The sequence below is a fragment of the Cervus elaphus genome, chromosome 18, assembly GCF_910594005.1.
Source record: "Cervus elaphus chromosome 18, mCerEla1.1, whole genome shotgun sequence".
NCBI classification, from domain to species: Eukaryota; Metazoa; Chordata; class Mammalia; order Artiodactyla; family Cervidae; genus Cervus; species Cervus elaphus.
This window is the reverse complement of record NC_057832.1, coordinates 68,721,662-68,743,399: the sequence shown is the minus strand read 5'-3', so window position 1 is coordinate 68,743,399 and position 21,738 is coordinate 68,721,662. Positions and strand designations below refer to the sequence as shown.

The 21,738-nt window shown below is 34.7% G+C and overlaps 1 protein-coding gene across 6 annotated transcripts in view; it reads left to right on the top strand.

The window, feature by feature from the left end:
* The window catches only part of ANLN (anillin actin binding protein), a 54,400-nt gene that overhangs the window by 19,911 nt on the left and 12,751 nt on the right, over positions 1–21,738 (top strand). For 2 of the 6 annotated variants that reach the window (XM_043872509.1, XM_043872504.1), the window contains 15 exons: positions 2,590–2,713; positions 5,030–5,140; positions 5,844–6,082; positions 6,760–6,905; positions 7,175–7,322; positions 8,224–8,359; positions 8,959–9,141; positions 10,110–10,236; positions 10,860–10,908; positions 11,001–11,057; positions 11,871–11,909; positions 12,324–12,345; positions 13,273–13,376; positions 14,124–14,177; positions 21,636–21,722. In XM_043872509.1, coding sequence (XP_043728444.1) covers positions 2,590–2,713; positions 5,030–5,140; positions 5,844–6,082; positions 6,760–6,905; positions 7,175–7,322; positions 8,224–8,359; positions 8,959–9,141; positions 10,110–10,236; positions 10,860–10,908; positions 11,001–11,057; positions 11,871–11,909; positions 12,324–12,345; positions 13,273–13,376; positions 14,124–14,177; positions 21,636–21,722 — 1,626 coding nt within the window. The remainder of the gene's footprint in view (positions 1–2,589; positions 2,714–5,029; positions 5,141–5,843; positions 6,083–6,759; positions 6,906–7,174; positions 7,323–8,223; positions 8,360–8,958; positions 9,142–10,109; positions 10,237–10,859; positions 10,909–11,000; positions 11,058–11,870; positions 11,910–12,323; positions 12,346–13,272; positions 13,377–14,123; positions 14,178–21,635; positions 21,723–21,738) is intronic. The other 4 variants (XM_043872505.1, XM_043872506.1, XM_043872507.1 and 1 more) reach the window with 4 other exon arrangements.

The following is a 21,738-nucleotide window of genomic DNA, read 5'->3' as shown; positions in this document are numbered from 1 at the left end:
TTTGCTTAAAATCCTGGAGAGCTTCCCATAGTCATCATCAGAAAAATGTCTAAAGTGCCTGACGTGGTATCTAGAGTCATTCAGAAATCTGACTTCTCTTCACTGCTCCTCTGCATGTGTGCTTCAGTCCTGTCATGCAGACTGTTTGCAGTTTCTTGAATGTTCCCGTGTTTTCAGATCTCTTTGTGTTCACTTTGCTAGTCTCTCTGGGTGAAGTATCTCTGTGATGAACTGCTTCATTAAGAATAGGTCAGACTTTAATTACCTTTGGAAATTTTTACTTGGTCTTTTTCCCAGTTCCCCTCCCTCTTTGTTTGGGTCCATGTCATCCTGTTCACTAGAATATTTATTTTCCTATAAGTGTTTTAACTCTGCTTTCCAGCACTGTATGAGAGCCACATTCTATCTATATTCTTAGGGCTTGGCGCATAGTAGGAACTCAGAAAATTTGTCTTTGGAAGAAGTTTAGTTCAGTGCAGTCGCTCAGTCATGCCGACTCTTTGCAGCCCCTTGGACTGCAGCACCCAAGGCTTCCCTGTCCGTCAACAACTCCTGGAGCTTACTCAGACTCATGTCTATTGAGTCAGTGATGCCATCCAACCATCTCATCCTCTGTTGTCCCCTTCTCTTCCTGCCTTCAATCTTTCCCAGCATCGGGGTCTTTTCAAATGAGTCAGTTCTTCGCATCAGGTGGCCAAAGTTTCAGCTTCAGCATCAGTCCTTCCAATGAATATGCGGGACTGATTTCCTTTAGGAGGAAGAAATGAATGGGCTCATCCTTCCCACTAGCATTTGCAGTTCGGTCGTCCATTGAGTCGGTGATGTCATCCAGTCATCTCATCCTCTGACGTCCCCTTCTCCTGTGCTCAGTCTTTCCCAGCATCAGGGTCTTTTCCAATGAATCAGCACTTTGCATCAGGTGGCCATAGTATTGGAGCTTCAGCATCAGTCCTTCTAAAGGATATTTAGAGTTGATTTCCTTTAGTATTGACTGGTTTGAGCTCCTTGCTCTCCAAGGGACTCTCGAGAGTCTTGTACAGCACCACAGTTCAAAAACGTTGGTTCTTCGGCGCTCAACCTTCTTTATCATCCAGCTCTCACATCTGTACATGACTACTGGGAAAACCATAGCTTTGACTATATGGACCTTTGTCGGCAAAGAGATGTCTCTGCTTTGTAATATGCTGTCTAGGTTTGTCATAGTTTTTCTTCAAAGAGCAAGCTGGGAAAACCATAGCTTTGACTGGACAGGCCTTTGTCGGCAAAGTAATGTCTCTGCTTTTTAATATGCTCTCTAGACTTGTCATAGTTTTTCTTCCAAGGAGCAAACGTCTTTTAATTTCATGGCTGCAGTCACCATCCACAGGGGTTTTAGAGCCCACGGAAATAAAATCTGCCACTACTTCCATTTTTTCTGCATTTATTTGCCATGAAGTGATGGGACCAGATGCCATGATCATAACAAAAGCAACTTTTTTAATCTATTCCCCTCCCTTTCTTTGCCTCCTTTTCATCCAGACTCTTCCAAAGGAGTGTCTCTACTTGTATCTTCCAGTTTTTCTCTGCCTTCTCTCTTGATCTCTCCACTCATGCTCTTGTCACTACCTTTATCAAATTCACCATTGATCTTCAGTAATCACTTTTCTAGTGTTTAACTTGACCTGTTAGCAGCAGTTGACGTTATGAATCACTCCCTTTTGTCTGAAGCACCTTCTTCACTTGGTTGCCAGTATGTTACAGTCTCATGGTTTTCCTTCTCTTTCTCTAAAATATAGAGCAACAGTTCTTTAAAGTTTTTGTGTTAAATGATTCCTGATAAACCTGTTGAATCCTTCCCTAGGCAGTTGTACATATGCATGTGAAGAAAATTCTGAACACAGTATTGGGAGAGTTCAAGGGTCTTCCCACTTCAGAATTCATCTGTGGTACCCATAGAAAAAGCAGCCTAAGTGATGGGAGGAAAAAGCAGTTGAGTGTGATGTATCTAAAGCCAAGGGAAGAAGGAGACTTTCAGAAGGAAGGAGTGGTCAGTATTGTCACATGTTTGTTGTACATGTGGACTGAACCGAGATCACAGTAAGGAGCTTGTTGTGACTTGGCAGAACCTTTTGGTGAAGTGGTGAGGGTAGGAGGCAGGCAGTGGGTGAAGAGTAGAGTCCATTAGTGTAGGCAGTCCCAGAAGTTTGGCTCTAACGGGGAGGGAGCAAGGATATGGTGGCTGGAAAGGGATGTGGAAGTGGCGTATAGTTTTAGCTTGTGTTTGTTTTGTTCTTTTTGAGGAGACTTAATTATTTTTTCCTCTTATTTGGCTTTCACTTGAATTGGTTTATCTAAAGCTGAACTCTGATGTGAATTTTCATTCTCTCTTGCCTAGTGGTTTCTAAAAAAAGATTTTATATACTGTGAATTATCAGGAACGTGAACTAGTGTTCTAAACATGGCTGGACCCTTTCAACATTCATTTTCTGTTTTGTTCTGGGGAAGTTTATTTCTAACAATGACTCTTATTTGTTTCATTTGATAACATATAAAAAGACAAGATTTATAGTTTTGAGAAATAACATTTACATCTTCGTTTGCTTTTTGCAGGAAATTCACTGTCAGAGCACTCCCCTCAAAAAACAAATTGATCCAAGTACCCCATCACTTACAGTAAGAGAAAAGGTGACAGAAAATCAGACACCAGCAAACCCTTCTAGTAGAGAACCTTCAGGTAAACATTTTCTATTTCTATTTCAGTTAAAATGTCGATTTCAGTCTACCATAATTTTGGAAACAGCAGGAATGCTGTTCTAGTGTAAAAAGACAAATTAATTTTTTCGTTTCTAGCCATGCTATATGCTTCTTTCTTAGTTCTCTTTCCAAAGTGAGAACTCATACTCTTAATGAGAGTATAAATTTACTATAACTATTTTTTGGAGAAAAACTCAGTAATATCCATTGAATTGTAAAGTGTGTATACGCCTTGATTCAACTTCTTTGCAAGTGTTTCTCTATGTTGAATTCTTAGAACTAGTATTCAATGGATGTATGTACAAATTTATTAATCATTGCATCATTTGCAATAGTGGTAAGATTTAAATAACTTAAATGCTCTTCAGTAGAAGACTGTAAATAAAGTGTGCTAAATCCATGTAATTGAGTATTATGTAGCTGTTTAAAATAAATAAGGTACTTTGTAGGTAGTGACATTTAATATAACAGACAATTTTTTTTTAAATTGTGGTGAAAAACATATTACTGAAATTCACCATCTTAACAGTTTTTAAGTGTGCAGTTCAGTAGCATTAAGTATATTCACAGTGTTGAGGAACTTTCATCAGACAAAACTAAAACTATATCCATTAAACAACAACTCCCCTTTCCCCCTCTTCAGCCTTTGGTCACCAGCATTCTAATTTCTGTTTCTGTCAATTTGACTACCTTAGATAGCTCATATAAGTGCAGTCATACGGTATCTGTATTTTTGTGACTGGCATATTTAATTTAACATAATATCCCAGGGTTCATCCATGTTGACATGTCACATGCCAAGTGTGTGACTTGATTACTTTCCTTTTTAAGGCTGAATAATATTTTCTTGTGTATATATACCATATTTTGTTTATCTCTTATCCATTGATGGACATGTGGGTTGTTTCTACTTCTTAGCTATTGTAGGTAGTGGTGTTATGAATATGGGTGTGCAAATATCTCTTTGAGACCCTGCTTTCAGTTCTTTTGGCTATATACCCTGAAGTGGAATTGCTTGATCATATAGTAGTTCTATTTTTAATATTTTTGAGGAACTATTACACTGGTTTCCATATTGGTTACATTATTACATACTGGTCACACAGTGTCATCAGCAGTGCATGAGGGTTCCAATTTCTCCTCACTCTCGTCAATACTTGATTTTTTGTGTGTGTTCTTGATAGTAGCCATCCTAATAGGTATGAGTTGTTAGCTCATTGTGATTTTGATTTGCATTTCTCCTATGATTGGTGATGTTGAGCATCTTTTCACATGCTTGTTAGCCATTCGTATATCATCTTTGGAGAAATGTCTGTTCATATCCTCTGCCCATTTTTTTAATCAGGTTGATTTTTTGTTATTGAGTTGTAGTTCTTTTTATATTCTTAATACTAACTTCTTAGATATATGATTTGCAGATATTTTCTTGCATTCAGTAGGTTGGTTTTTCACTCTGTTGACTGTGTTCTTTGATATATAAACATTCTTTTAATTGATGCATAGTTGATTTACAATATTATCTTAATTTCAGATGTACAATGATCAAACTTTTTTATAGTTTATACTCCATTTGAGTTATTATAAAATATTGTTCCATATGTTGGACAATATATCCTTGTAACTTACTTATTTTATACATAGTTGTTTGTACCTCTTTATCCCTACGCCAACTGTGCCCTGCTTGCCACATAAGTTTTTCAATTTGGTATAGTCCCATTTGTCTATTTTTGCTTCTGTTGTCTGTGCTTTTTGTGTTATACACAGGAAATCACCAAATCCAGTGTCATAAAGCTTTCTCTCTGTTTTCTTCTGGGAGTTTTGTAGTTTTGAGTTTTATTAGGTCTTTAATCTGTTTTGAGTTGACTTTTGTATGTGGCATCACATAAAAGTCTAACTTAATTCCTTGCGTGCAGCTATCCATTTTTTCTAACATTTGTCCTTTCTCCATTGAATTAACATGGCAGCTTTGACCATATATTTGGAGTTTTATTTTTGGGCTCTCTATTCTTTTCCATTTGTCTATATGTCTGTCTTTATATTGGTACCATACTGTATTGATTATTATAGCTTTATAATATATTTTGAAATGAGGAAATGTCAGTCTTTTAACTTTATTCTCTTTCAAATTGTTTTAGATATTCAGAGGTTCTTGAAGTTCCATACGAATTTTAGGACAGACTTTCTGTTTCTCCAAAAATCACTTTTGGGATTTTGATAGGAATTGCATTAAGAGACTTTTACTGAACAATTCTAAATTTTTATATATATTTGAATTGTTTTTCCTATTTTTTTTTAGATTTTACTGAACGTGAAATGACAAAGTCTAGCCCTTTGAAAATAACACTGTTTTTAGAAGAGGACAAATCCTTAAAAGTGACATCAGACCCAAAGGTTGAACAGCAGATTGGTTGGTTTTCATTCTTTGTTTCTTATTAACTCTGGATGTGCTAGGAAGATTAGTATTCTCATATTCAAATATGTAGAGTTCTCTATTTCAAAATGTCTTGTGATTTTATAATACCCTTTTTTTTTAAAAAATAGGAAATATTCTTGCTTTTGCAAAATACGGTACTGTTAACAGTTATTTTTAGGTCCCGTGCCCTGTGAAAATGTGATTAAGGCTGCCACTTCCTTTCACAGGGAAAGGAAATGTGCTACCCTTCCACACTCTGCATGTACAGTTGGAAGAAGTCAGTGCCCTTGAAGTTTATTTGTGAACCCTGCCCTTATTTGTGATGTTATTATTGTCCTGTTATTGACTACAGTGTGAAAAGACAGTTCTCAGCAAGAGAAAGAGAATTATTTGAAAGGGTATTTTTTGTAAATCTGAAGCTTTTGGCTATTATCTTGCAGTTTGAGTCCTTAATATTCTTAAACCTAAAGCACTGTATCAGCTTTTGATCGTTCCTACCTTCATTACTTAGAAAATGTTATTGGAACATTATAGCAGTATTCTTTTTGTTTTGTTTCTGTAGGAGGTACATTTTCTTAGGGCTTTTTTTTTTTTTTTCTATTTATTGAGTGAGCATGTGAATATTAAGTCTTCTCTGTCATTCCTTTAATTCTTAAAGGTCTGAATCACAGTATTCACCTATTGAAATATTTTTCAGAAGTGGTACGTGAAATTGAGATGAGCGTGGATGATGATGATGATATCAATAGTTCAAAAGTAATTAATGACATCTTCAGTGATGTCCTAGAGGAAGGTGAACTAGATGTGGTAAAGAACCGAGAGGAGATGGATCAAGCAGATGCAGAAAGCTGCGAAGAACAGGAAGATGCACTGAATATTTCCTCCATGTCTTTGCTTGCTCCATTAGCACAAACAGTTGGTGTGGTAAGTCCAGAGGTAAGACAGGACTAAATGTAATTAGGCCTAGGACATAAAGAAACTAACTAGAATTAGGATCTCTTTTTGTTTTAGTTGGTTCTTGGGGATTTGGTATGCTATAGCCAGGGATATTTTGCAAACTTGATGTTAATTCTCTTAGAAGAGAGCTTAAAACTCTTCATTGGTTTCCTGTTGGCATCAGATGAAATCCAAACTGTAACATGGCTTAAAAAGCCAAATACTTGGGCTCACATCCTGGCTCTGCCATGTACTGGTGTTTACTGGTCAGGTTATTTAACCTTTTTGCCACAATTAAATGTTAAATTAGGTTAAAAACAGTACCTCCATCGTGGAGTTGAAGTGCATATTAAATCATATTAGAACATCAGTATTTAGCACAAGACAGATAACTAACATTTATTAACTATCACTCTGAACTGAATAACTGAGCTTTTTTGGAAACTGATTCAATTAGAAATATTTTTTAAAAAAGAATTACAAGTGTAGGCTTCAGCTGTCTTTGAATTTTTATTCATATACTTTTTAGGGATGTAGTTTGTCTTGTTTTTATGATGAATCGGTCAACTTTTTGGATATTTATTTTCTAGTAGTAGGGAAGGCATTCAATTCCTCAGATTTCTCATTTAGAATCAATGTCATCCATAAAATCTAATATCTGATGTGCCTTCCTGCAGAATTTAGTTTCTTCACCTAGATGGGAAGTGAAAGACACTAGCATCAGTGATGAAAGTCCAAAGCCAGGAAAATTCCAAAGAACACGTGTCCCTCGAGCCGAGTCTGGTGATAGCATTGGTTCTGAAGATCATGATCTTCCTTATAGGTGAGAATATCTTGGAAGGCATTTAGTTACTAAGGGTCATTGTTTAGGTTAAAATAAGAAGTTTTGTTATTTATAATTATAATGTAATTAATGTTAATCATAAAACTTTGAAATAGCTTTGGTCACCTTCTTTCACCCAGTGGCCTTTTCCATTCTAGTGAAGTGTTCTGCTGATACTTTGCAATATCAGACTCTGCTGATATGTTCAATAAAGCATAGTGCTTAGTGTGTTGCTGGATTTTTAATAGAGTATAACTTATTTCCTGAAGCATCGATGCATATAGATCTCAAAGAGTCAAAGAAACGGACCGTCCTTCGATAAAGCAAGTGATTGTCCGGAAGGAAGATGTTACTTCAAAATTGGAAGAAAAAAAGAATGGTTTTCCTTGTCAGGTTAACATCAAACAGAAGATGCAGGTATGTACTTCACTGGAAAGGGGATTTGGAATGTTAACACCTTGAGACTGTGAGCTTCTTGAGGACAAGAACCCAGTCTTATTCATCTCTGTATCCAGAGTGACTAGGATAGTGTCTGACTTGCAGGGCCTCAGGAACTCAGTCCTGAATTCAGTTTGAGAAAAGTCCTCTTTACTAGAAAAGTTGGAAGCTTGTTTGATATTACTGAAATATTTACTTTTAAGAATGTTTGTCATACACAAATGAACTTACCTATGAAGAAGAAACTGACTCAAAGATATAGAGAACAGACTTGTGGTTGCCAAGGGAGAGGGGCATAGGGGAGGAATGGATTGGGAATTTGATTAGCATATGCAAACTATTATGCATAGAATGGATAAACAGCAAAATCCTACTGTATAGCTTGCGTGCTTGCTCAGTAGCTTCATTTGCGTCCAACTCTTTGTGATCCCATGGACCACAGTCCACCAGACTGCTCTGTCCCTGGGGTTCTCTAGGCAAGAATACTGGAGTGGGTTGCCATTTCCTCCTCCAGAGGAACTTCCTGACCCAGGGATTGAACCCGCATCTCTTATATCTTCTGCATTGGCAGGCTGGTTCTTTACCACTGGCATCACCTGGGAAGCCCTGAGTGGTATAGCATAGAGAACTATATTCAATATGATATACCGTATAGCACAGGAAACTATAGTCAATATCCTATGATAAACCATAATGAAAAAGATATGTTAAATGTTTTTGGTGCATAGTCTAGAAACTTGAACAGTGAAACTAACATTTTGACTTTGCTCTCTGGGGATTTTAGAAATTACTAAATTGGATAAATTATAAATAAAGCTTAAATAAAGTAAAAATTGTGATTCAATGTGAATTTTTTTTCTCCTTTCATTGGTTTCACTAGGAACTCAATAATGAAATAAATTTGCAGCAGACGGTGATATATCAGGCTAGCCAGGCTCTTAACTGTTGTGTTGATGAAGAACATGGAAAAGGGTCACTGGAAGAAGCTGAGGCAGAAAGACTTCTTCTAATAGCAAGTATGTGTGGTACACCCAAAACAGTTCCAACACAGTTTCACACCAGGAAAAGCTCATTTTGTCTTGTATATTCGGAAATTTCTAATTCTAGGAAAGTGCTTTCTTTGATAGTCTGTTTCAGCCGATCTGTTTTTAATTTTTTTTTTATGAGGTTTGTGAAAACTTTGCATGTAAAATAAGGCATAGTTTACATGAAAGGGTGAAAGAATCTGGAGTGCATCTGAAGAAATGTTGTAGAGTGTGCTGATAATGAATATGTGAATATATTTATACACATACACACTATCTCTGTATGTGTAGCTAAAAACAAGTATATGAATTTTGTTGTGTTGTGTATGTGTGTTGAAGGATGACAGGATGGAGATATTAACTGTACAAGAAAACTGACCAAAAGTTGGAGTATTGAGCATTTTGTGAACAGATGGGTGATCAAGGTTTTACCTAACTACCTATCACCTGTTTATATGAAGGAAGAGTTATTGATTTTGTCTTTGGTATTGTGTACGGTTGCCACATGAGTGCATTTTCTTGCATTGGTTTCATTTAGAAACAATTGCAGTTTTAATATTTGAAATATTAACTTGCATATTTCTACACAGCTGAGAAGAGAACACTTTTGATTGATGAGTTGAATAAATTGAAGAATGAAGGGCCTCAGAGGAAGAATAAGGCTGGTCCCATATCCCAAAGTGAATTTGTCCCTTCCAGAGGATCAGTTACTTTGTCAGAAATCCGCTTGCCTCTAAAAGCAGATTTTGTCTGCAGTACAGCTCAGAAACCAGGTATGGTGATCTTTATTTTGTCACTTCTAGATCACATGTTAAATTATGAACGTCACCTAGGTTGGAATTGTGCAAATGGGAACAAGTAGAGCATCTGGAAAGAAGCAAGGCTTATATATCTCAGGCCTTGAGTTCCTTTTATGTAAATATGTATCTAAAAATAACCAAGGAAAAATTTCATAAATGGTCTTACTGATCTACACAATAACACAAATGGCTCTAACTGAAAGTAGGGCTTGTTAAACATAATACTGAACATAAATTACCAAGGCGAGTTATTCCGACACAACAGACCATTTCACTTTCATTAATTTTTTCGTGGAAAGTATTGGGCATCTAAAATAACTTATTTTACTTACTCTATTCTATTTAAAATTCACTCCATTATGGAAATCCGTTTTTTGAATCCTGAATTACTGGTTGTGGGAGTTAAGAGCATGACAATATAGTTACTTTTATTGAAATTTTATTTCGTTTAACCCTCTAAATTAAGTAAACTTTTCTGAGCTATGTATTCTACTTAAAATGATATTTAAACAAGGTGGATAAAGGAGGTTATGGCACCAGTATCTGAAAAAGAGGACAAGGTGGTAACTTTCACAGAAATAGAGTATTTTAATTTCAGTTTTGAAATAACAAGCCAGAATATACCCTTTTGGGATATATACTATTAGCTGAAGAATTTCAGATCAATAGGTAAAATTTAAAGTCAGCAGAAATTGAGGAATGTATAGTGAAGTTTTTTCAGTTCACATAATAGGAAGATATCTTGATGATGCTATTCCAGGTATATGTCTGTCCACTTATGACTTGTCTTTTTGTGTCTGGAAAGTTGACTTTAGAAAATTTTAAATAAATTTTATATAAATCAGTTACAGTATTACTTTATTCATTTGATCTTCCAGAGTGCTGATTAGCTAAATCTGATTCTGCTTGTGCTTATTAGGTAATGTAATTATTTCTTGCAGATGCAGCAAATTACTATTTCTTAATTATACTAAAAGCAGGAGCTGAAAATATGGTAGCCACACCATTAGCAAGTACTTCAAATTCTCTTAACGGTGACGCTCTAACATTCACTACTACATTTACTCTGTAAGTAAATTAGGCTTTTGGTGGTTGAAACATGTTTTTCTTTTAATAGAATATAGTCTAAGCATACAGGTAGAATTCATAATCTTTGAAATGTAATATGTATGTTATTTTTATATGGACAAATATCTCATTTTTCAATTTGTTGATTTAACTCTTATGTTTTCAGTCTTCCATTGAATAGCATGTTTCTTCCATGTGTCTATAGGTATTGATCAAAATATCTATTGATATTTTGAAGTGTTTTAACATATATATTTACTATACACACACACACACAAAATCTGGACCACAATTTTTTAATATATGCTTTAAATTTATGAATGTACTTAACACTCAGTCTCTGTGTAAGACATTTGTATTTAGTGTTACATATTTATTTGGATAGTAGAGTCAAAATCTAGTTTAGAAAAAAAGTTATTTTTATTATTTAAGATCTTGAGTTGTAAAAACTGAAGAAAATGTTTGACTTATAGGGAAAAAATTGTTTTTACCAATTTTTATATTAATAATTTGTAACTGTTGTCTTTAGTTTTAAAATATAGAGAATTCCTTTACTCTCAGTCCTGTAACAGTATTTATGGCATCATTTTTAATGGCATAATTTGATATTTTTATTTTTCCAGGCAAGATGTGTCCAATGACTTTGAAATAAATATTGAAGTTTACAGCTTGGTAAGCAGTTACAGCTTTCTAAAATTACTAATGGTGTGTTTTTCTTAAAAGAATCAGATTTTAAGTTAAATTCTTCTTTAATTTGTATGTAGGTACAAAGGAAAGATCCCTCAGGCCCTGATAAGAAGAAAAAAGCATACAAGTCAAAGGTGAGAATGAAAGAAACCCAGTAAAAATATAATCAGGAGTATAAGACATAATGTCAGTTTAAAATTATGTATAGTTTTAAAGAATTATCAGGCTCTTGGGTCATTTTTATGCCTCAGATTTCTAGTTACTGCATTTATTAGATATGAATACTGAGAGTAAACTTACAGTGAGTGACCATAACCCTAATTATAAACTACTGATACACTCAGGCTAGAAATTCTATTTTCTCTGTATCTACTTGACAACTAACTTTATAATGTGCTGTGCCTAGTCGCTCAGTTGTGTCTGACTCTTTGTGACCTCATGGACTGCAGCCAGCCAGGTTCCTCTGTCCATGGAATTCTCCAGGCAAGAATACTGGAGTGGGTTGCTATGTGCTCCTTCAGGGGATCTTCCCAACCCTGGGATCGAACCCAGGTCTCCCACATTGCAGGCAAATTCTCTACTGACTGAGCCACCAGAGAATCTCTTTAAACTTTCTCAAGCTTTTCCTCTGAAATTTTGTCTTACAAACTCCTCTAAGCGATACTTAAGAATGATGTGATTGCTGTAGGCATGTGGAATAGAAACTCCTTAGTTTCTGTCCTTCCTAGCCTTTGCTCTTTTGTTCTTTTTCTAAATCATCATTTAAAAGAATTTTATTTAACTTTAATGAAAAAGGAATAACAGTATGGGGAAAAACCTTAATAAAGAACTCAGGCAAAATGTATTGATATTTAAGAATTATTTTCTGTGTGGGAGAATCTCAAGTTTAGTTAAAGTTCTGAATCGTAATGTTAAATAGGAAATATACTAAGTTATCTTTTTTCTAGGCTATTACTCCTAAGCGACTTCTCACATCAGTAACCTCTGTAAGTAGAATTTTCAAAAAGTTGAAGTTCCTTGAAAAATCTTCACCTTCCACATATCCTGCCCTCAATTTGGGAGACCTGGGTTCTATTCCTGGATCAGGAAGATCCTCTGGAGAAGGGAAGGGCTACCCCCCCCACCCCCCCAGTATTCTTGCCTTGAGATTCCGTAGGTAGACGAGTCTGGTGAGCTATAGTCCATGGGGTCATAAAGAGTCGGACACAACTGAATAACTAAAACTAACCATTTCTACACCCTTAGTGCTTTGGAAATCTTTAAAATATCCTAAAAGGAAAAAATAATGTTTTCTGAAATATAGTCCTTACAGTGTTAAACTTTTGTACTTACTATTTAAATCTTTGTATCATATAAAGAAAATAACATGTTCTTCTTCATGCCTTTTTTTTTTTTTTTAGAAAAGCACCCTTCATTCTTCAGGTGAGTGAATCTTGAACTATTTGAAACACTAGAATAAGGAAAAAGAACTAAGCAATTGAATACTTATTTGTGTAACCCTCTTGATTTATGAGTATCTACTTTAGTCTCCTTTGAATAATATTTTTTTATGGTTTATAGTAACCTATAAGATTACTAGCCAGAATAGCCTGCTGTCAGAAACTACCACAGGCCACCAAACTACATATTATTCAGACTCTAGTAGGCACTACACATAGGATACCTAGTCACTTTACAGCTGCAACAAGTAGCATTACTCTTCACCATAGCTGCTCTTGTTCTGTAGATTTATTTTGTGCTGTTCACACTGTACAGTTTAACTCTCTTAACTGTACTGATCATGACAATTGTATCATGTCAGAAAAACATCTTTCTAGTTCACTGGGAGCTGGGGTGCCAGTAAGCCAGGAAAGACTTTTCCAGAGTAGCATTACGCCAAAATTTTCCAAAGAGGGTTAGGGTTGAGCTGGTTTCCCTCATCTTTGGACTTTAGACCTCTGCTTCTTGGCACAAGAGAATAGCTGAGAAGAACCACACAGATAAAGTCCTGCTGCTCGTCATCCTAGGCTATAGCAGTAAAGTCCTTTCATGTCTTTTATAGGAAAGTTGCTTTTTACATACACATTTTTGGGTTCTGTATCTTTAAAAACATCTGTCTCAAATGTTAAGGAGTGCTTGTACCTCATTTAAGTTAAATATAAATACTTAGCAGTTTACTTTCATTAGGAAACATGTTGATGTTTTAGTCCCCCTGCCCTGCCACCATATTAGAAATAAAGGAAAATGAAGCAGTTTTGTTCTTTTTTTCTATGGCAATTTAATTTCATTCTATTAGGGTGGGATGAGGAATTATTATTTTATACAGTACCAAAGTCACTCTGAACTAAACTTCGTTCCGTTTTTCTTTAGTTATGGCCAGTCTTAATGCTGTGCGGACCAGCAACTTTGCCCTTGTTGGATCTCACACTCTGTCGTTATCTTCAGTAGGAAACACAAAATTTGCTCTGGACAGGGTAATCCAAATTTATTTATTTATTTACAGAAAAGTTAGGTCAATGGAAATGTCCCATTTCAAGTATTTGAAATCTTTGGCTGAATGTTATATGCTCTTAGAATTGTGTATGTTAATTGGATATAGGTCCTTATATGCATGATATGTTTTTTGATGTTGGAAGTATTTCTCCCTTTATCTTAATAGTTAAGTCTTCAAAGCAGTATATGTTGGTTTATTCTAAATGTCAATTCTGACTAAGAAAATATTGCTTCTTGCATATAGATGTTAAGCTTATAGTTTTAAAACAGTATCTTGCTCATTTAAAAACCAATATTTTGACATGACTAACATTTTTTACATTTAGTTTTACAAAACAGGGAAAGATAGGTTAATTTCTTAGAAAAGTACTCATGAATCTAAGGGATTTCTTTCCCATACTTTACTCTCCAAATCTAAGACTTCATATTTTAAATCTTTGTAATATCACTATTGAGTGCTTTTTACCACACTATAAGGACTAAACTTTTAATAGCAAACAAGACCATTTTAATTAGTAAGAGAAGTACAGGCAAACTTTAGTCCTAGGTTTGGCTCCTGCTGTATAATACAGACTATTTAAAAATACTATAAGAAATTTCTGTGGTCAGAATATAGAGATGTTTAAGAAAAAATTCATGTAACTTTTAATTTAGTAATTCAGCTAGATTAACAAATTGAGTGATTCTGGGTCTTTTTTTCTCTTTGTCTTTTATTTTGTTTGTTTTAGATAAATTATGATGTAAAAGAGCGAGAGCTACTGGGCTATATGTTCCAGGAAAAGGTTGCTACATTTTCTTTGCTTGAAACTAATGAGCTTAAAAATTGGTCCTTAATTTTTGGCCCTTATGTTTTTGTTTTACTAACCACTCTCATGTCTTCTTGGTTATTTTGAATAATTAAGGACATTATGTAAATTATTCTTTACTTACACCCTTGGGCATCTTTTTCTTTACTCTCATAATTCTTTAAGCTTTCTTTAAAAGTTTTCTAGTTTTTTTTCATGCATGTTTGGTATTTGGGCTTTTCTCCTGTATTTTTTTTCATGTTACAATTCTTTAAGATTCTGTGGTCACTTCAACATTGATTTTCCAGGTACCAAAATGCCAAATTTAATAACTATTCTAAAACTAAAATTTACTCAATATTGTTGACTTCCTACCTACTGAAAGGCCTATTGGTGATGTTTTAAGTAAAAGTAGAAAACTTTTATGGTCTTAATTGGCTGATAGGTATGTTGCTATGTAGGTGATGCTGTTTATTTATTTAAAATTCAAATTCATTTAATGCTAAAATTATATAAATATAATCATATACTTTATAAGGTGTTTTTCTTTTAGAATTTTTAATATCCCTGTGAAGATCAATTGCAAGCATTTTGTGGGTGTATATGGAAATGCTAATTTGCAAAATACTGGATAGTGTTTTTTATTTTATTTAAAGTTCTTCAAACAAGATTTGCAAATTAGGTAAATGTAACTGGAGTTCTGTGAACTGTAGTCTTTACTCAATGTTGTCACAAAGCCAATTTCTATGTATGTACAGTTTCATTAATCTCTAAAATGAAAAAGATTTCAGTGACATATGTTAAATATAGACTGCTCTCTAAAAATTTTTTTCACTGCCATTTTAGTGTCACACAGAAATAAATTATGATGTGTTTATTCTCTTAATGATTTGTTTTGAAATTATATCTAAAGTATTCTACCACGTGACCTGAGTGTAAAATCACTCAATTTAATTGGTTTGTGTTCAATACTGTAAAGTCTCTTCCTGAGTTAAATACAGTACAATTTAGGTGTAAAATTTGTCACAAATGTGCTTTTTTGAGTGGCAGGGGGAGGAAATATTTGTTCTAATATCTTATAGTTGATGTAGGAGAATGAGATAGTTAAGTTTAGATGTTTTTTAAATTGGTGGGGAAAATGGATGACCTTCTGTATACACATAGTAACCCTATTTGATTAACTTTGAGAGAGCAAACAAGCCTTCCATGCGCGTCCAGAGACGTCAGTGCAAGGGAGCGTTTGCTTATTTTAATGTTGTTTTGACCAGTAATGACAAGTCACAGTGTTGTCTTTGAGATCCCCTTCAGAATGCAGTTTCTTCTGAAGTTAGCCAGACTGTTGACTCTACAGATATAGGATAGTACTAATAATGAATTCCCTGGTGGCTCAGTCGGTAAAGTGTCTGCCTGTAACGTGGGAGACCAGGGTTCGATCTATGGGTGGGGAAGATCCCCTGGAGAAGGAAATGGCAACTCACTCCAGTATTCTTGCCTAGAAAATCCCACAGTCGGAGGAGCCTCGTGGTCTACAGTCCATGGGGTCGCAAAGAGTCAGACACGACTGAGCAACTTCATTTTTCTTATTTGAGGTTATAGATATCTGGTGTAGAGACTGGCATTCTGGAATTTAAATTATGAATCTCAGTGAGGCACACTTTCAGATCCTTTCTTTAATAGAGAATCCAGAGTAGTCATAGGTTTTACTGTACTTTTATGCATAAAGGGAGAAAGATATCCCACAATTCATCTTCTGACTTAAAGAAATCTCATAGATATATGTTCCTTCCAGGAAATAGAGATGTCAGTTTAAATAGTATCAGGACAAAAAACTGTGAAGTAGAACAACTGACTAGCATTGTAGAATTTTGAAGTTGTAGGAAGAGTGATTAGGTATTCTGGTTTATACCTGTTGGCCTGGTGTGATTATTAACAGGTATAATTATTCTTACTCAGGAGTATCTCGGTGTATAAAAAATTACAAAGTAACTCTGATTGTAGAGTACATTTTACACCTCTTAATAATAATCCTTGAGGTGTTGATAATTTTAAAAGACCCTTTTTATTAAACAGAAAACAGAATATGATCACACATTTTGACATGTCTCCACACTTGACAGGGTGTAGTAACATTGACTTCTGTGAATATTCTCAGTTCACCTCAGGACAAGCTTCTCACCAAGAATATTGTCTACTTTTCACATTTTTTTCTCATCTTTCTGAGATTCTTTTTACAGGAGCACTCTCTTGGCTAAATGGTAGAATTCTGTTAATTAGCATTGAGAGGCTAAGAGCTTAACACTGAAAATATGGAAAAGAAAATGGTAAGGGAATTTATAACAAATGCAGTTAATGAGGCATATGACGTCTTGACCCTGATTAGCATTGTAGAATTACATTACAGATGTCGTTGAAGTTCAGAAAGTTGAAAGTTTATTTTATGAAATTAGTCTGTTGAAATCTATACTTTTTGGTCAAGAATTCTCCCTTTGGCTTATCTTTATTAGGGTGGAGGAGTAAATTTTTATAAACTAACCTTCCTGTCAAAACTTTCAAATTTAGACTGAACTACGATTATTCCAACCACAGTGTCATTCTTTTTCACTGGGCAGCAGGAATGACAGAGTTAATCATCCGCCTTTCTATCTTGACCCAGGAGTCAATATCACTTTAAATATGTGAATGTTACCATTTTATTCTAATGACACAATTTCTCCAATTGAATTTTTCTTGTATTTGTAATCTTTAATTTAAATTCAAAATTATTTTAAATTATCACATATACTTAAGCTCTTTTATTATTTAAAAGATACTTTTGGCCTGAGCTCTCCTCGCTAAATATTAATATACTGGTGAGAATGGTTTATTTAAAATATTTATGTGAATATTTTCATACAAGATAGAAAGTGTGATTTTATTTGGAAGAAAATATCAATCCCTCAAACTTCCAAGCATTAAGAGCAACAGAGTCTCAATTTAGGCACTTTGTTTTTGTTTTGTCAATTTATACTTCATGTTTTTTAAAGCTATGCTATTGGGTACATAGATACTTAAGATTATCATATCTTCTTGATGAATTGTTAACACTTTATCTCTCTGATAGTCATCTTTAAGGTCTATTTTGTTTGTTATTAATAGAATTACATCAGCTTTCTTATGATTAGTGTTTGTATGGTATATCTTTTTCCATTCTTTTTTATTTTTCCTGGCCATAACATGTGGCACGTGGGGTCTTAGTTCCCCAACCAGGGATCAAACCCATGCCCCCTGCAGTGGAAGTGTGGAGCCTAACCCCTGGACCACTGGGGAATCTCCTCTTTTTCCATTTTTTATTCTTAACTTGTCTGTGTTCATATATGTCACATTTATGTCTCATAAGCATATTTTATGGTCATGTTTTGTTATTGTTAAACATTTTTTTGTCTTTTTATTAGAGTGTCTGATACATTTATATTTAATGCAATACTGATAGGGTTGGGTTTAGTCTACTACAAAGCAGGCATACTTACACTACAGGCTAAATGTGGCTTTTGGCCTTTTTTTTTTTTTTGACAAAAGTTACTTTTGTCACAATTAATGAACTGATATTGACAGATTATTAACTAAAGTTCAGCAGCCTGTTTTTGTAACTAAAGTATTGAAACATAATCATGCTCATTTATGTATTGTCTACTGGTGCTTTTTTGCTGTGTCACAGCTGTTCTTTGTTCATTTGTTTTTCCTCTCTTGACTGCTTCTGAGTATTTTGGTTATCATTTTTCTTTTCTGTTGGCTTTTTAGCTGTAACTCCCTGTATTGTTTTTCAGTTATTAATGAGAATTACAATATGCATCTTTAGCCTATTACTGTCACACTGCAGTCTACCTTGAAATACAGTTACACTTTATGTACCTTGCAACTGTTAGAACCTTGCATTTGTCCATCCCGTTATATTTTACTTCTACCCTTGATATAAACCCCAATGCACTTATTTTTTCAATCAATTTTTAAAGGAAATTTAAAAGTATTGTGATTTGTATTTACCAGTTATTATGTTATTCATTCCTTTCATAGAGTCAGATGTCCATGTGGGATTATTGCCTTCTTAGGAAGAAGATTTTTTTGTTTTTTAATTTCGTTATAGCACAAGTCTGCTGGAAATGAATTCTCTAACTTTTGTTTATCTAAAAATGTCTTTCTTTACATTGTCTTCATTTCTGAAGGACTGCTAGGCTGACAGGTTTTTTCCTTTTACCCATTCTTTTAAAGTTGCCATTTTATTGTTTTCTGACTTTGTTTCTGATCAGCAGTCAGCCATCAGTCTTATATCTTTTCTGTTTTTTAAAATTCTTATTATCTTTATTTTTATTTATTTGGCTCTGGTGGGTCTCCATTGCTGCTCACAGGCTTTCTCTAGTTGCGACAAGCAGGGGACACTCTTCATTACAGTGCGTAGGCTTCTCGTTGCAGTGGCTTCTCTTGTTACGGAGCATGGGCTGTAGCTGTGTGGGCTTTAGTAGTTATGGCACATGGGCTCTGTAGTTGCGGCTTACATGCTTAGTTGCCCTGAGGCATGTGGAATCTCCCCCAAGGGGACTGAATCCCTGTCCCCCCATTGGCAGGCAAATTCTTAATCACTGGACAACTAAGAAAATCCTGTTTTTATTTTTTTGTCTGTGCCAGTGTAGCTTGTGGAATCTTAGTTTCCTGACCAGGAATCAAACCTGGGCTCCCAGCAGTGAAAGCATCAAGTCTTAACCACTGAACTGCTAGGGAATTCCCCTTTTCCACTGTTAATATTTAAAATTTTTAAAATTTGAGACAGTTTGACCCTTATCTGCCTAGGTATGGTTTTCTTTGTCATACTGGGTCATTGCTTTTTCATACTAACTTGATGACTTGATGAACTTTATGGAGCTCTATCTAGTTCATGTCTTATAAGTTTTGGCAAATTCTTAGCCATTATCTCATCAAATATTTCTTCTGCCCTGTTTTTTATTCTTTCTAGGACTCCAGTTAAATTGTATGTTGGACTCTTGATAATGTTCCTACAGATCTATAGCCCACTTTTTTTAAAAAAATTTAATTGTTTTTTCCTTTGTGTTTCATTTTGGGTCATTTCTATTTACCAGTCTTTGAGTTCATGTCTTTTTTTCTAATGTGCCCAGTTTCCTGTAAAGCCTATCCAATGAAAGCCTATTCAATTTCAACTTTTTTCTTATTCTAAAATTCCCATTGGGATTTTTTTTTTTTTTTTGGATATTCTTTAGAGTTTCCATTTCTGTCAAAATTCTCCCTTTTCTCACCCATTTTTGTCCTTCTTTTCCTCTAAATTCCATAACAAAGTATAAATTTCCTTGTCTTACAATTCTAACATCTAGATCATCTGTGGACCTGCTATTGACAGGATTTGTTTTCTTTTGATTAAAGGCCACCTTTTCCTGCTTTTTCATGTCTTGTAAAACTTTTGAACTGTAGGCTAGATGTTATGTTATTAAAAGGCAGTAGAGTCTGAAGTAGGTGATGATATTACCCTTTTTTTCCTCTTAGTGTAATCAGTAGTGGAGCTGAGATGATATTTTGTTACTTGGGGTCAACTCTTTTTTTTTTTTTTTTTTGCTTAAGAAGCAGTTTATTTTTTACAGTTCTGCCGACTAGAAGTCCAAAATCAAAGCTTTGAGGAGGGTGGTGGGTTTTTCCTAAACCCTCTCTCCTTAGCTTGTAGATAGCTGTCTTAGGTGTCTTTCACATGGTCTTTTCTCTGTGTGTCTAAATCTTCTCTTTTTATAAGGACACAATCATATTGGATTAGAGTCGCTCCTAATGAACTATAATTTAACCTTAGTGACCTCTTTAAAGGCCCTGTCTCCAAATATAGTCACATTTTGTGGTATGGGGAGTCAGAACTTCAACATGTGATTTTGATAAGGGATGGACGGAGAGGGGACACAATTCAACCATAGCATGGTTAAAGCTGTAGCATGAGTTTTAGGATTATAAATGTTGGAAACATATTTGTCTCTAAAGAATAAGAAAAAACTTTATGGGTACAGAATGATTCAACTTTAAAATAAGCAATAAAAAATTCTGTATTCAATAACTTGTTGGTTTTGTAATTTAGCTTATGTTTATTTTGGTTCAAAGCAATTGTGCTTCCAGTGAAAGAATCAGATTCCTTTTTACTCATTCCTCGCTAAATGGTTCTGGACACGATGGCAACATGAGATTTCCATTAAAATATTCATCCTTATCCTCATCATCACCAGTAATGTTGGCATCATCACAAGCTAACAATTATTACCTATTGACTATTTTTTTTAAATTAAAAAAATTTTAATTGGAGGATAATTGCTTTACGATATTGTGTTGGTTTCTGTTGTACAACAACCTGAATCGGTTGTAAGTATACATATATCCCCTTCCTCTTGAGCCTCCCTTCTTACCTAATGACTGTTGATGTTGAACATTTTTGCATGTGTTTGTTGGCAATGTGTATTTTGATTCTTCTGGATAAATTCTGAGAAGTGGGGTTGATTTATTTTATGCTAGTTCTGTTTTTAATATTTTGAGGAACCCTCATACTGAAAAGATTTTCATTTTGATGAAGTTTGTCTATTTTTTCTTTTGTTGGTCATGGCTTTTGGTATTATATTTGAGAACCACTGCCAAATCCACAATCACTGAAGATTTAGTCATCTATTTTTCTTCTAAGAATTGTATGGCTTTTGCCCTTATATTTAGGTATTGATCCATTTTGAGTTAATTTTTGTATGTGACATGAGGTAGGGATCCAACCTCACTCTTTTGCATGTGGCTGCCCAGTTTCCCCAGCACCATTTGTTGAAAATACTGCTCTTTCCTCATTGAATGGTTTTGGTACCCTTGTTGAAAATCAGTCTGGGTTTATCAATGTGTGGCTTTATTTCTGGACTCTCAGTTCTATTCCTATGGTCTGTATGTCTATCCTTATGCCGGTATCACACTGTTCTGGTTACTGTAGCTTTGGATTTGAAATTGGGAAGTACAGTTTTGAAGATTGTTTTGGTTATTTGGGGCCTCTTGCAGTTCCATGTGAATTTGAGGATTAACTTTTCCATTCTGTAGTTCACTGTTCTTTATTGCTGAATAATATTATACTGTTTAAATCTGCCAGTTGGTTTATCCCATCTTCTATCAAGTATGTTCTGTTGATAGAGAATGGATAAACGCATGTATTGTCTTCTTAAATCTGTGTTTTCTTTATCACATTAACTTGGGACTTAGGGTTCTGTTTTTAATCAGGCTCTATGTTGAATGAATTTATTCTTCAGAAGCATTTGTTGCTAAGGAACCAGTGGCTTTTTGGCCACCTACTTTATATTCCTGCTTTAGAAAATATCGTGTTTTCAAGGCATAATATTCCCTATTCATGCTATTCATGATTTAAACATGTTTTATCAAGAAAAACTTTTACAAATAATTTGCTTTCTTTCCTCACAGGTGCCCTTTTTATCTCCTTTGGAAGGTCATATTTATTTAAAAATAAAGTGTCAGGTGAATTCAAGTGTGGAAGAAAGAGGTTTTCTAGTAAGTAACATCACTG